We start from the raw sequence: 15,070 nt of genomic DNA, 5'->3' as shown, positions 1-15,070 counted from the left end.
TGACAGAGATGAAAGGGCACCATGACCAGGTCCAGTGACAGCCAAATTAAACCACTCTTAACATTTATTATTATTGATCAAAATTTTAGTCACGAAAATTTTAGTCATAAAGTTTTTTGCAAAAAAAAAAAAAAAAAAAAAAACGAGTAAAAAGGGCACTTGTAGGCACAGGATCAAAGCGGCAGGGGCTCAAGCCCCCCCGGCCCCCTGCTTTGCATGTGCCAGCATATAATGAATATCTAATAATCCTTTCTGCCGTTTTTATGCTAAATGCTATGCTACCATAATAGCAGCTACTGATGTCAATGTGCATTAGCTTAGCCATGAATGCTAATCTTTCTTTCAATCCAAACTACCACAGTACACGGTTTAGTTGTGTGTTTTATGTACGTTAGCTTAAAACACATTTCATAGTTTTACATTAAAACTTGATGACAGCCTTCTTGCAATAATATATTTACAAGGAGGTAAATAATCACCAAATAAACAAAATAACAAACAAAAGTCAAGAAGACTTAGTTATTTAATCCCCCAATGAAATCGCATATTTTGAATTTTCCTCCTAACATTGGTGATATTTAAATTTTAGCCTTAGCTCATGGCTAAAATCTAGATATGCGAACATAGCTGATTGGAACTAATAATATTTTTAATATTGCTGTCCTTACCGTTCCATAATGGAACGTCGAGTCTTCCTTGGTGGCCTTCCCTCTCAGATGGTCTTCTGATTCTGGTCTTCGTTGTTGGTTCTTGGTTCAGTGGTCCCTGGTCTGGTCTCGTGCTGTTCTCCACTGCTTGTACTCGATGCTAGTTGTTAGCATAAATGCTACTAGCTGAAATCAGTTAGCTTCTCCAGAGCTCAAGAAGTAGCTTTTCTCCCTCAAGTTGAGATTGAAATGTGACCGTTAAAATGTGTCCAGTGTATATATACACTGTCCAAATGAAATGATGAAAAAGAGAAATGCACTTGTGCAAAGAACATAATACGAACATCTCATTGTGTGGAATGAAAACAGAAATTCCAGTTGAATGAAATCAGACAATCAGTGACTTTCAGTGCAATGACCCATTTACAGACGTTTTCACTGACAGAGTTTCATGTTTTGATTGATAAAACTGCTTTGATAGTGGAACTTACAGGACAATCTGCCATTACTAGTTCTATTAGTTCCTCTGTATATTCGGTGGTATAATGGTTAAGTCATTTTTTGTAAATAAACTAATTAATAATCCTGATAGTCAACTACTATATAGTCATGATTTATGTGTTACCTTTTTTCATTCGGTGCTTTGCTTAAATTCCTGGCTGTGTCTACTCACAAAGTGGCCACAACCTCTAGAGATGAAAGTTTTATGTGATATTTATTAATTGTTTCATTTTACTGGGTGTATATTTATTCTTTATTGTGTGCTTCTATTATATTTCTGTTTCTTACTATACTTACTGCTGCAACAAAGCAATTTCCAAATTTGGGATTAACCCATAAAGACCCACTGATACTTTTGTGTCAGTTCCCAAATAGATTTTTCCCTATTTATAACCTTTCTTATGTGATTTATCACCATTTATTGTAATACTTTCCTCTTTATTTTAAGTTTTTTTCAATATAAATCATGTATTTTCCTATATTTAACTCACTGATCATGCAGATGGTCATTAAAACTCAGAGTAAATTCAAAGGTTATTATATCAAATCAGAAAAAAATTGGGGGAAAAGTTATGTTTTCAGCAAAAATATCAGTGATTAAACATAAACCCAGTGTGTTCATCCACTATCATTGATCCAACTCCATGGGTTTTACTGGTGAATCAATGTTGTAGAAGATGACGGTGTTTCCATGGTAACTACGGAGCCACTGAACATCCAAATGGGTCCTCTCTGATGACCATGAAAAGACGACAAACTGCATTTTACACCAATTATTGACATGTATTAATAGGATTAGTGGATCAATAAGGGTTTAACATTTTAGATCAGTAGATGGTTTTGGTCGATGGTGTGTGTTTGGGTTTTTATGGGTTAATAAAGTATTTATCCAGTCTAATATAATGTCTAATTGGGATTATTTAAAATAGTAATAATTAGACTGATCATTATGGTCTTATTCAGCGTAGATTATGGGGAGTCCTTTGAGGAAACCCAAGAGGATGTCCCAGCCTGCACTTCCTAAACCACCTCCTCACCTGCACCTGAATTATCAACAAAGGAAGGTCCTCCAGTTGTGGCTGATGATCCTGCACTGTGGCCAAACCTGACTGATGACAGCACTAGGTGTCCACTTGTAAAAAAACAGACCAGTTCAAATCACAGACTTTGATTTTCCTCAAAATTCTCAAATGCCCCCAAGGAGATTCACAGAAGACAAATACATGATAACCATGAAAAATGGAGAAAAAATCAGGAGGTCGTGCCTGAGTCTCTGCCTCCTGGAGAGCAGGAGTCTGACGAATTTCAGCATTTGAATTCCAGCATTATTTCAATTTCGATATTATTTCAATTTCAGCATTATTTGAATTCGGGCATTATTTGAATTTCTGAGTCTGTGCTTTAGTGAGACTTAAAGAACACTCAGTGATGCACATGATAACATGTTAAGCACGACGCACAATAATCACAAAAAACTACAATAATATTAGTTAATGGATTACTGCCCCAGATACTTTTACATTTTAACACAACTATCTTTGCTGCGCCCTGGGCTTAACTCTACGTGCCTGAAAAGTGCATGACTGCCGGTGTTCTCTATCCTGTTCAGATACCCTGTTAAAAGTGAGGCCCGGCCAGCGATGGGGGTTAACTAATATGGTAAAGAAACTTACCACTCAAAGCTGCCAATGGAAAAATACAACAGGAGAATGAAGAAAAACTCCACCAATAGGCAAGGTTGAAGTTTAAAAAAAAGGTTAACCCAGAATGTGGTTTATTGAAAACAGCAATGATTCACAAAAATCCAAAAATTGTGAGTTGTCAGAGAAGGCACTTTACCACTAGTGTCCCATCAAACACACTATTTGTCTAACACATAAAAATATTCTCCATTACATTTTATAGTCTTTAGTGACTCTTTGAAGACTCCCATGTTTAGTTACTCCCATATTCAGTTACATAAGTTCAACAAACACATATGATTGGTTAACAATTGCCAGGTAAAATGCGTCAGTACACATGTCAAGCAAAACACGTCAGTACATGCGTCAGTCACTCTGAGCACACACCCATTTGAAAGTTCACTTTAAGTTTAACAAGTGCATTGGACATCTGCAAAATCTGCAAAATAGCACTTATGCATTTGACAGTTTGATCAAAGGTCACGCCTTGGTCAAACGTTTGTACAGGGAGGCCAGCATTTCTTGACCACAGTAAGTTTCCAAGTTCATAATTAAGATTACACTCAGCTCACCCTAACCACAAAAAAATTTCCACGTTGCAAAACAGTCACATTGTGCTGAACCTGACCTTTTCATCACTGTTTAGCACAAAGGTGAATATACACAAAGTATAAATCAGAATACAACTTAGATTTGCAAATCAAAAACACTCATCAAGCAAAGAACTTATGACATTTCATTTCTTTTGTTTTTTTCCCATAAATTTTCACTTTGTTTTTTATATTGAGGTCAGCAGCGTTACAATAGCGTTAAGAAAAGTACAGTCTTTTTGCATGGCCTAGAGCAAGATTCAAAGTCACACTTCATCTGCATTTTAGCATAAGATACGTCTCACAAACACATCAAATAAGGACAAAGTCATATTTCACTGATATAAACCTAACAATAACTGAACCTGTACTGATAATATACCTAATTATAAATAAAGTAAGTAATAAAGAAGGATATTTTGAAGCAACCAACAATTGATTTATTCCACTTGAAACCCTTAAAATTGCAGGATAGCGTAAATGATTTATAAAGTAAAAAAATAATATTGTCCCAAAGAGCATTCAAGATTTCTTTCAATTAAGACAGAGTAATTATAATTTCAGAGGTTTTTACATTTGTGAATGGACGACAGTGAGGACAGATGTGAAGTGTAGATGGATTTAGGTTGTGGGCATGAAATTATGGGACGGACTTGGGTTTCTATCCAGTGTGGGTCTGTTGGTGGATGTTTAGGCGATTAGCTTTAATGAAAGCATTCCCACACTGGTCACAGTCATATGGTTTTTCTCCAGTATGAATGTGTTGGTGATGTTTAAGCCCATTCAAATGGGTGAAACTCTTTCCACATTGGGCACAGGCATATGGTTTTTCTCCAGTGTGGATGCGTTGGTGTTGTTTTAGGTAACTTGCTTTGGTGAAAGCATTTCCACACTGGTCACAGTTATATGGTCTTTCTCCAGTGTGGATGCGTTGGTGGATTTTTAGGTGACTTGCTGTGGTGAAAGCATTTCCACACTGGTCACATTCATATGGTCTTTGTCCAGTGTGGATGCGTTGGTGATATTTAAGCCCACCCATTTGGGTGAAACTCTTTCCACACTGGGCACAGGCATATGGTTTTTCTCCAGTATGAATGCGTTGGTGTTGTTTAAGGTAACTTGCTTTGGTGAAAGCATTTCCACACTGATCACATTCATATGGTTTTTCTCCAGTGTGGATGCGTTGGTGGATTTTTAGGTGATTTGCTGTGGTGAAAGCATTTCCACACTGGTCACACCGATATGGTTTTTCTCCAGTGTGGATGCGTTGGTGATATTTCAGCCCACTCATTTGGGTGAAATTCTTTCCGCATTGGTCACACTGATATGGTCTTTCTCCAGTGTGGATGCGTTGGTGTCTTTTTAGTTCACTTGCTCTGGTGAAAGCATTTCCACACTGGTCACACTCATATGGTCTTTCTCCAGTGTGGATACGTCGGTGGATTTTTAGGTCACTTGCTCTGGTGAAAGCATTTCCACACTGGTCACATTCATATGGTCTTTCTCCAGTGTGAATGTGTTTGTGACATTTAAGCCCATTCATTTGGGTGAAACGCTTCCCACACTGGTCACACTCATACGGTCTTTCTCCACTGTGGATGCGTTGGTGTTGTTTTAGGTGACTTGCTGTGTTGAAAGCATCTCCACACTGGTCACACTCATATGGTCTTTCTCCACTATGGATGCGTTGGTGTTGTTTAAGGTGACTTGCAGAGGTGAAAGCTTTACCACACTGGTCACAGTTATATGGTTTTTCTCCAGTATGAATGTGTTGGTGACGTTTAAGCACATTCATTTGGATGAAATTCTTTCCACATTGGTCACACACATATGGTCTTTCTCCAGTGTGGATGCGTTGGTGGATTTTTAAGTCACTTGCTGTAATGAAAGCATTTCCACACTGGTCACACTCATATGGTCTTTCTCCAGTGTGGATGCGTTGGTGGATTTTTAGGGAACTTGCTGTGGTGAAAGCATTTCCACACTGGTCACACTCATATGGTTTTTCTCCAGTGTGGATACGTTGGTGGATTTTTAGGTCACTTGCTCTGGTGAAAGCATTTCCACACTGGTGACACTCATACGGTCTTTTTCCGGTGTGGATGCGTTGGTGGATTTTTAGGTGACTTACTGTGGTGAAACACTTCCCACACTTGTCACAATTATATGGTTTTTCTCCAGTGTGGATGCGTTGGTGGAGTTTTAGGTTACTAGCTGTGGTGAAAGTCTTTCCACACTGGTCACAGGTGGGTCTTCCATCCATGTTTGCTGAAATCAGGTGATCTTTGTCCAGACACAACTTCTGGGTTTCACGTTAAATCCACCTTTGTCTTCTCTCTACATCAAAACACAAAGAAACAGAAGAGGTGGTCACTGAAGTGCAATGGAATGGAACACAACAAACACATCCCTTTCAAACCAGATTAAGCAGACAGACAAAATTAACTAGTTAGATAATTAATAGGACATTTTCAAACATTTAAAAACTCAGTCCTCTTATTCTACATGTGAAAATTGATGCAGATTCAACAATGTACAAATGAGTTATAACAATTTCTTGTTTTATAAAAACAAAAAATCTCAGAACTCGTAGCACCACCATGATCATATGACATTACCTAAGGTCACCAACTTGGAACGTATTAAATCATGAACTTGTTAAAGTTTTCTGAGGATTTTTTTTTTTTACTTTTTATTTTAATATTTTACAGTGCAGAAGGAAAAAAAACAAACTCGCACAATACAACAAGGAGGGATACTGTTCCTGATGCATTTTACTGCTTTTCTATACCTGATCTGATATTAAGAATTACTGTCCTTGAATATGATCCATTTCTCCCATCTTCACTTAAAAGTTCCCATCTTAATCCTCAGATGAAATGTTAATTTTTCCATGGTATATATTTCCTCTATAACATCCAGCCATTGTTGTGGTCAAAGAGGGTCACTTTTTAACCAGTTCCTTGTGACTACCTTTTTGCAGGCAAGAATTAAAATTTTAAAACAGTGTCTTCTCTTTTAGTTACATCATCAGGTATGGGGGTCCATTGGAATTTTATAATTTAAAATATTCTCCAATGTCTGAACAACATGGTTCCAAAACATTTGCAGTTTTACACATGTCCAGAAGATATGTGAGTGGTTGGCATTCATGTGACCACATTCCTAATTGTTTGCTTTTAATATTTGGTGTAATAAAAAACGGATGAGGTTTTTCCAGCCAAATTCTCACCAACCTTTAGAGTTGGTGGATGTTAGCTGTGTTTTACACATAGAATGTCACTCACTTTCAGACAGAGCAATATTCAATTCAGATTCCCATTTCGATTTAATCTAAAATGATTTCACACCATTACATTTTTGTAGACCCTGATATAATTTAGACACAATCTTAGTGGGTGTTTGTTTGTAAGCTCCTGTGAAGACCTTAATCAGTTCGCTGCCCTCTGAAAGTTACTTTTAATCTCCCCGTCAAAAAAAGTTTTACCTGTAAATATTCGTACTGATCCTTATCCTCCAAACTATGTTGTTTTTTTTTTATTTTTTCAAGTGATTTAAAGGTTTTCCCCTTGATGAGTGTACAAATGGCTGTTATTCCCTTTTCTCTCCATTTCAGAAATCTATAATCAGATTTAGCGGGAGCAAATTTATCTGACTGGGATTTCTTAATAATCTCATTCCATATTTTTAATTGTTCTTTATGATGACATTATCTCCCTTATATTCTGTACGTTCTTTACCCCCTAAACAAGCCTGAGGTTGTGAAATGTCTAAATTTAACTCAATATGTTTCCATTTGGCTTGATACTCGGGGGGACACCAATTTACAATACACCTCATTTGGGCTGCATAGTAATACTGTTTCAAATTAGGTAAAGATAGAGCTCCTTCTAACTCTTCCAACTGGAGTGTTTTGAGTTTTACCCTTGGTTTTGTCCCAGCCCTAATAAATCTGGATACCAGTTTATCCCACGTCACAAACTGAGAATCTGGGATTCAGACTGGAACTGATAAAAAAAGATAGAGTACTCTAGGCAATAGATTCATCTTCACCACCTCTATCCTTGAACTCAAATCTAGTATTAATGTTGACCATTTTATTATATCCTTCTGTATTCTATTATTTATTACCTTGTAATTTATCTCATACAGTCTGATCAAGTCTTGAGTGATTAGTATCCCCAAGTATTTTATAAATTTTGTGTCCCACTTTAATTTGTATTTATGCCTGATAGTTTTGCTTAGAGTATAATTTATACCCAGTATCTGCATTTTCAAAATGTTCAGTTTGTAACCCGACATTCTTCCAAAATTATCCAAAACTGTCATAAGTTTACGAAGTGTTGAGTTCGGGTTCTGGAGGAAGGCGATAACATCGTCCACAAATAATCCAATTATATGATCCTCTTTAGCCAAATTAATTCCCTTCAGTTCTTTATGTTATGTTAATCTATTTAAATCTTTTGACAAATGGGATTTATGTTTTCTCTTGCTTGTTGTATCTACAGAATAGTTCAGAATTGTAATCCAGTCACCATCGCAAAATAAGATTCCCTCACAGAAATCATCTTGTCAAAGAAAGATTTCATGAACTTCTTATCACTCTCAGGAGGCACATAAATACTGACCAAAGTAACCAAAACATGATCTATTTTGCCTTTTACCATAACATATCTTCCTTCTTTATGTCCTTCTTCTTTTAAGGGTTCAAATTAAGAGCATTACATACCAAAATAGCCACTCCTCTCTTCCTGTTGTTTTGACATGAACTGAAAAAGGAGTCTGAATATCCAAACTTTTTAAAATTATCCTGTTCTTGTTTTGACGTGCGTTTCCTGGAGAAAAATAATCTGTGATTTGTCCATTTTCATCTTGATCTTTACTTTACTCCTTTTAACTGGATTCCTCAGCCCATTCACATTCAAGGAAATAATTCTTAAATTATGCAGCCCCGTCATTCAAATTCCACATAGTAGCAGTCGCCCCTAAAATGAACATTTGTGAAACTATGAGAACTATAACACTTATATAAACGAAAAAAAAAACAAATCTCCATAAGAGGAGGAGACTATGCTCCCCCCAACTGGCCCCAATGGAGGGTCGAGGGTGAATCCTCTCATAAGGAGAGGGCCCTGAAACAGAAATGGTTACTAAGCCTAAACATAGAACTACTACCATCCTATGAGTCCAGCGTTTCTATTGTGGTATCTAGTCCCGCTTCTCCCAGTCCCGAGATGTCAAATCATTAAGGCCAATACAACACTCAAAAATAATTCTTAATTGTCTTAATTACAGCACCATTTTCTGTAGCTTAGCCTCTGATCTTACTCAGTGATGTGTCTGTGGAACTCCTGCAGTTTCTCTTGTAGTTCACTGGGCTGCAGATGATCTGCTCTCCTGACGACCTGTCACCCGCTGTTGTCCCAATTTTTCTGAGGAAATTAAAGTTGGACATGTTCAAGCTGCACATCAAAACACCAAAACATGTCCTTTATTGTTACCAATAGGTGGCACTATGAGCCCGATTCCATATCGTCACGTCATTATGTTCAGGGTGTGACTCTTATCATGCACATGAAGTTTGGTGCTGATTGGACAAAAAACTGTTGAGTTAAACCAGTTTTCTTTTTCTTGGCAATACATCCAAATTCAGTGCTGCACCCTGAACACATTGGGTAACGACCGCCCACCATTTAAAGGAGATCAGGACTGGGCAAACGAGCTGAACTTGCATTTCAACTGGTTTGAATCTGTCCTGACTCCAGCCCCCACCCATTCAGGTCCCTCTTCACACCTCTCCAGTACCCCCCCCCCCCCTTACCATAGACTCCTTTGCCCCTCCCTATAACAGAGGAGCCCCTCCAGTCACCTCCCACCCCCCTCTCCCTCACTATGGACCAGCTGAGGAGGGGGCTCAGGGAGACAAAGGCCAGGAAAGCCAACAATTACAACAAACAGCAGAAGTACAATGGGGGTGGGGGGGGGGGGTCACCAAGGAGCCAGAACTAAACATTACATTACAACTCCATCTACCAATAGTCTGCACCATCTCATATCACATCATCTCAACAATAAAAGTAGAAACACAACAATAGCATTACTGATACGAATTCTGCAATATCTGCAAAATAACACAATACAAAACACCAGTTCAAAGAAGCAAAGCAACTGATTCAAACAGCAACAGATACTCAATGTTAAAAGGACAAACAATATTTGATATAACCTCACATACAAACAACACAGGACTCATTAAGGAGCAAGAACAAAGTGAAGTTTGTTTTACATTACAACTCCATCTACTAATAGTCTGCACATGTACTGAGCAACAGGAGGAAAAATCCCTCCTCATCTCCTGCTCAATACACGACAAATTCAGTCAGACGACCTAGACAGCAGCTATCTGTGAGACATGAACGCACTAAACTCTTCTAACTCTCATCTCTGATAAAACCCTCTTTCAAAACAAAAAACACACACAAAACACTTAGGGGCCATTTACACGGCGTAGGATTCAGTCGACTCCGGGAAGATTTCATCGCGGATTAGCCTTCTGTTAACATGGAAACGGTGCCTAGAGTGCCTGAATCCGGAAACTTTTGATACCAGGGTCCAGGGTGGAATGTTATCGATACGCTCCGCATTTCAGCTCCGTGTTAAGGCGAATCGGAGTGTTCCGGGGTAAAATATGACATCACTGCATGCGCGCGCAGCCAAGAACCGCCAGTTAACCCACTCCAGGCCAGTTGGTGGTGGTAATGCGCCTCCAAGCTGGTTTGCCAGCCTCTATGACACAATAAAGCTGCAGAAAAAGAAGGAACAACCACAACAACAATGGCCGGTTTCAGAACAACATACGTGCTGCTAACTGTGTTCAGTTTGCTGTCGCTTCTCCACCAAAAGTTAGACTTACTGTGTCTACACTCTTACCAGCGGAGACGCATTTCTTATATTCGCCAATGCCTGAGTCAATCCCTAACGTACCATCGAAGGAGGACAGTTAGGAGATCGCCAGCTACTGGTCTGGCATGGCCACTACAGTGTATTCAGCCGTGCTCGCGGACTCATGTTAACGCAGATCGTTATCATAGCGGCTTCGTCTTAACGCGGAATGATTTTATAACGCAAAGGAGAAATCTTTGCGGAATTAGATCCTAGTGTTGCTGTGTAAACGTACCCTTATACAGTGTATAAAACATCAGGAATACATATTTCTGTAAACCAACAGTCAACCTGGACTATGTCTAAATTAAAACCAAATGAAAGTTGCAAAAGTTCCCTCTTTATAAACCTCGGATTAACCACCATTTCACAAACTCCAGACCTGTTTCAGTACGACCTCAATTCTCACAAATTCTAGAAAAACTATTCAGTAAACGGTTGGACAAATTCACAGATAAACATAAAGCAGAGCAGAGGAACTTCACTGGCATTAATAGACTCAACAGAGGAAATCAGCAGTTCAATAAATCCAAACCATCCCACAGTTGGAGTATTCACTGACCTCAGAAAAGCTTTTCAGTCCTAAAGATCCAATCTGTGACCCAGCAGCTCCAGAAGGTCTGTATGATGGCTCTGCATTCTGGCCTCAGTGAGAATAATTTATTTTATTAGTATTTAGTATTCATTCTTTTATTTTTCAAGCTTATCCAATGAAAAGAAATATGCACCAAGGACTTTTAAAACCATTTTATTTTATTTTAAAGAGTAAATGAACACAGATGAGCTGTCAGACAACTGAATTCCTCTTTGGGGATCAATAAAGGGATTCTCACACTTAAATAAACCCCCAAACCACTTCTTTTCAGTGCCGTCAGGACTGCAGTTCAAACTGTCAGTCTTCAGGACAGTATTCGGCTTTGCTATCGTCTGTACACACCAATCAAATTGCCCACCTGTTACGTCAACCAGCCCACCCTAATATGACAGACTAGAACCGACCCTGTTTGCAGATGTGTATAATGAGTGGCATGTATAAAGAAGTCTGGAGAAGCCTTGGGCTTTAGACAGAAGAATCCAGCCCAGTAGACAGAGGTCTGTTATGAGCCAGTGACTGAATCATTTCTGTAGATCTTTTGACCTTAGAATAATATTTAAATCAGTTCTTTAAGTTACATTTTTTGTGATTAGAATTCCAAGATACTTAACTTGGTCTTTCACTGGGATATTAGCTCTACTGTGAACATCACTGGTATGAACAGATCAGAGCTCACATTTTTGGAGGTTCAGTGATAAACCAGATGCTTTGGAGAAAAGCTGAATTTGACCAGTTGCTTTAAAGGAGCTGCCTTCAGTTCAGGAAGTAGTGGGGCTGTGCATATGCTGCATTCCAGAGTGCTGGCAGGTAGAATCTATCTGACTTGGACTGAACTCCATCCCACCTCAAAGTAGGGCTGCACAATTTTGGCAAAAAAAAAAAAAAAAAAAAAAAAAGATTTTTTTCCTCTAAAAATTTCAATTTTCGATTTTTGGGTAAAACTACAAAAGACAACAGAAGTCAGCATGTCGTTTTCATGAGCAGCCCACAATGCAAGGCACTGCTCTGACCTTACATCTGTGATGGTATCATGTGATGAACCCACAGAAGTTTATTTTTTCTTAATTAAATCTTTATTGAATGAAGTAGAGTATACAAACTAGAGGTCGAGACCGATTATTGGCCGGGCCGATTATCGGCGCCGATATTTGGGAATTTGACGTATATCGGTCTTTTTTTAATCCGACGGGCCGATATTAAGAAATCAATTTAAAACTGGGTTATTTCAGCTCAGATGCAGCCGCGCCCCCCCCCCCCCCCCCCCCCCCTCTCTCTCTCTCTCTCTCCTCTCTCTCTCTCTCTCTCTCTCTCTCTCTCTCTCTCTCTCCTCTCTCTTCTCTTCTCTCTCTCTCTCTCTCTCTCTCTCTCTCTCTCTCTCTCTCTCCTCTCTCTCTCTCTCTCTCTCTCTCCTGCACTATCCACTCTGCGCCCTCTGACTGGTTGACGCGGAAGCTGTCCTCACACACAGACTAGGACTGATTTGGGATGAGACTGTGTTCTACATACATGTTCTCTCTCTCTCTCTGTTTCCATCTCCATCTTATCAGCAGTCTAATTCACACACGTCAGGAGGTAATATGAGTTAGCAGAGTTGCCGCTAATGTTTACTCTGCTCTGACGTTCTTCTGAAACATTAATAGTAGTTGTGAGATGGAGAGCACAGGGATGTTTAGTACAGTTTCAGAAGAGTTTTCTGCCTTTACCTTTGACACATGGGTTTTCTCTCCAGAGCTTCTCACACCAGAAAACTTCGCCTCTCCGCGGTGCGTACTCCTTCCGTGTCGTCGAAATCCGACGCGGAAGGAGTACCCCCCGCGTCAAATAGTGCCGCTGTGGGGCTCTGACCGCATGCGTCAATTTCTGACTATTTGGGATGAGACTGTGTTGGTATGTAATGTAACAGTGTGTGTCTGCGTTAAAGTCACATGAAGAACTCTACAACTCACAACTACTAATGTTGCTGTGAGCTTTCAAGTCCTATGATCTGAAAATTAAAGTGAAGATGACAGAGAGGTAAAATTCAGAAGTGATTTATGTGAACATGGTGGAACATTTTAAATCCTGTGTATGCTCATAAAAGCCCTAAAGGCTGTTTGGGTTCTGTCAGGAGTTTAATTACACTCATAGTACCTATTATATTTTTTAATGTAGCTTTTGTCATATTAATCATTAATAATGTAGCAGCATAGTTTTGAATGACAGGGTCCCTGCTATCGCATGGTAAAATATAAAATTTAACAATGAAATCAACTTAAGGCGTCCCAAATGCTGTAATAAATGAAGCATGATGAGTTGAGCAGATGTCAACATGTGGCCCAAGAGTTTACAAGAGTCTCCTTGGATTTTTGTTGTGTTTGAACTTAATACAAAGATAAGTCATTATAGTTATATTTAAATTTTACTTTATTTACTGTGGAAAAATTTCAGGGAGCTATTTATTTAAGCTTTTATTCAACTTTATAAGAGATGCTTCTGAGTCTAGGAAATCCATGCACTTCTGGAGCTATAATTTCTATTTGTTTGATTAAATAAACATGCTTTAGGCATTTAAACGAAGTTCAGTGTTTGCATTATTCAAAATTTTTCACACCAATTTTTACATGTTTACTGCAAATGAATATCGGCTCCAAATATCGGTTATCGGCCTCCTCTAACTGCTAATAATTGGTATCGGTATCGGCCCTGAAAAACCCATATCGGTCGATCTCTAATACAAACAATGTATACAACTAGAAAATAACATAAGTTTGCCAGGGGGAATACACTACAATACAATGTCCAAATCAGAGCAAATACTGAATGTTTTTAGAGCCTTTTTGTTTCCAGATTTATCTAACAGCTTTAAATAAAGTTCAACATCTTTCAAAAAATAAATAATATTTGGTTTTGTGTTACAGAACTTACATTTGTGAATGAAAAATTTAGCAAGTAAGAGGACTAAATTAATTATTAAAAAATATGTGTTTTTTTTTTTTTCTTTCTTTTCTGGGTATCTGGCCCACAGCAGTGATACCAGTGTAAGTCAGTGACAGGCATCAGTCATGTGTGTGTGGACCAGGTTAATATGAGTGATCCCCATGGGTTCTATTTAAACTGGATCCGTGCGTGGAACAGACCGACCCAGGACACACTGGAGGGATTCTATCTGTGGAGCTGGTGGGTGTGTGTGGGCACAGGGCTGTGTGGGCTCCTCTGCTGAGGCTGATGACCCCATACCCCGCACCCGGACCTGGTTCGGTACGGATCCGGGACAACGTAAGATGAATGATCCGCATGCAGTTCTATTTCAGTTGCGGGATCTGTGCGTGAAGCCACAGCTTACATTGCTATAAGTACTGTGGGCTCATGAACACATTTAAAGTCCGGTCATTACACGGACTTCTGTGACAGACCGCTGTCACTGACAGGAGGAGGAGCCTACGGTAGCCCGCAAGCACGCGGCCCGGAGGCACGAGAGAGATGAAATCGATTTTACAATTTCCCTTTTTTTAAAAATCGTCCTAATTAAAAAAAATCCGATTTCGATTTAAAATCGATTAATCGTGCAGCCCTACCTCAAAGTATTCCAGGTGATCCACGTTGCACAGAAACTACAAACATGGAGATGGCAGATCTAAGCTCCTATTTGCTTTGATACTGAGGAGGCATTTGGACTGTGGACAGTCCAGTGTTCTCATATACGCAAACCAGATGGAAGAGGCCAAATGACGGAGGAGCTGATTAGACATTGTCAAGTTTCTTTTCATTGTGAACTTCCACACTGTGCGCCGCTATTGTTGTGATGACGTCACATTGTGGTTTTTGGTGAGGTCGGGGTACTTGGAACTGGACCCACTTTTACCAACGTTTTACGATGATAGAGATCACTTACTGTGCAGGACGATCCGTGCTTTCACGTCCCAGTCTCCAAATCCCATCAAAGTCTGCAGCAGAAGCAGAAAAAGGACACACATTTGTCACTAGTCTCTGACGAAAGAAAAAAAAAATCGCCAAGACGATTTAAAAAGTCTCCAGATTTAGTTTTTCTCCAATTTAGCAACACTGGTCCGGTTTAGGTCTGAGGAGGAAACCGACACCCTAATGCGGCCCGGGTGGAACTGGTCCGGGTCTGAA

The 15,070-nt window shown here is 39.3% G+C and overlaps 3 protein-coding genes and 1 pseudogene across 3 annotated transcripts in view; 1 reads left to right on the top strand and 3 right to left on the bottom strand.

The window, feature by feature from the left end:
- LOC115436275 (zinc finger protein 664-like) overlaps positions 1–15,070 on the top strand; it is a 1,196,486-nt pseudogene that overhangs the window by 193,891 nt on the left and 987,525 nt on the right.
- The window catches only part of LOC115436284 (zinc finger protein 345-like), a 589,760-nt gene that overhangs the window by 574,593 nt on the left and 97 nt on the right, over positions 1–15,070 (bottom strand). The window lies entirely within an intron of this gene.
- The window catches only part of LOC115436332 (zinc finger protein 850-like), a 308,536-nt gene continuing 297,239 nt past the window's right edge, over positions 3,774–15,070 (bottom strand). The window contains exons 4-5 of the mRNA XM_030159178.1: positions 4,456–5,666; positions 3,774–4,374 (exon numbers count right to left, since the gene is read on the bottom strand). Of these exons, the coding sequence (XP_030015038.1) occupies positions 4,082–4,374; positions 4,456–5,666 (1,504 nt within the window). The 3' untranslated portion in view covers positions 3,774–4,081. The remainder of the gene's footprint in view (positions 4,375–4,455; positions 5,667–15,070) is intronic.
- LOC115436306 (zinc finger protein 239-like) overlaps positions 6,180–15,070 on the bottom strand; it is a 48,378-nt gene continuing 39,487 nt past the window's right edge. The window contains exon 2 of the transcript XR_003937796.1: positions 6,180–6,184. The gene's annotated coding sequence lies outside the window, so the exon portion shown is untranslated. The remainder of the gene's footprint in view (positions 6,185–15,070) is intronic.

The sequence above is a fragment of the Sphaeramia orbicularis genome, chromosome 16 (genome assembly GCF_902148855.1).
Source record: "Sphaeramia orbicularis chromosome 16, fSphaOr1.1, whole genome shotgun sequence".
NCBI lineage: Eukaryota > Metazoa > Chordata > Actinopteri > Kurtiformes > Apogonidae > Sphaeramia > Sphaeramia orbicularis.
Note: the sequence above shows the minus strand (reverse complement) of the source record. Positions and strands in the feature narration are given on the sequence as shown.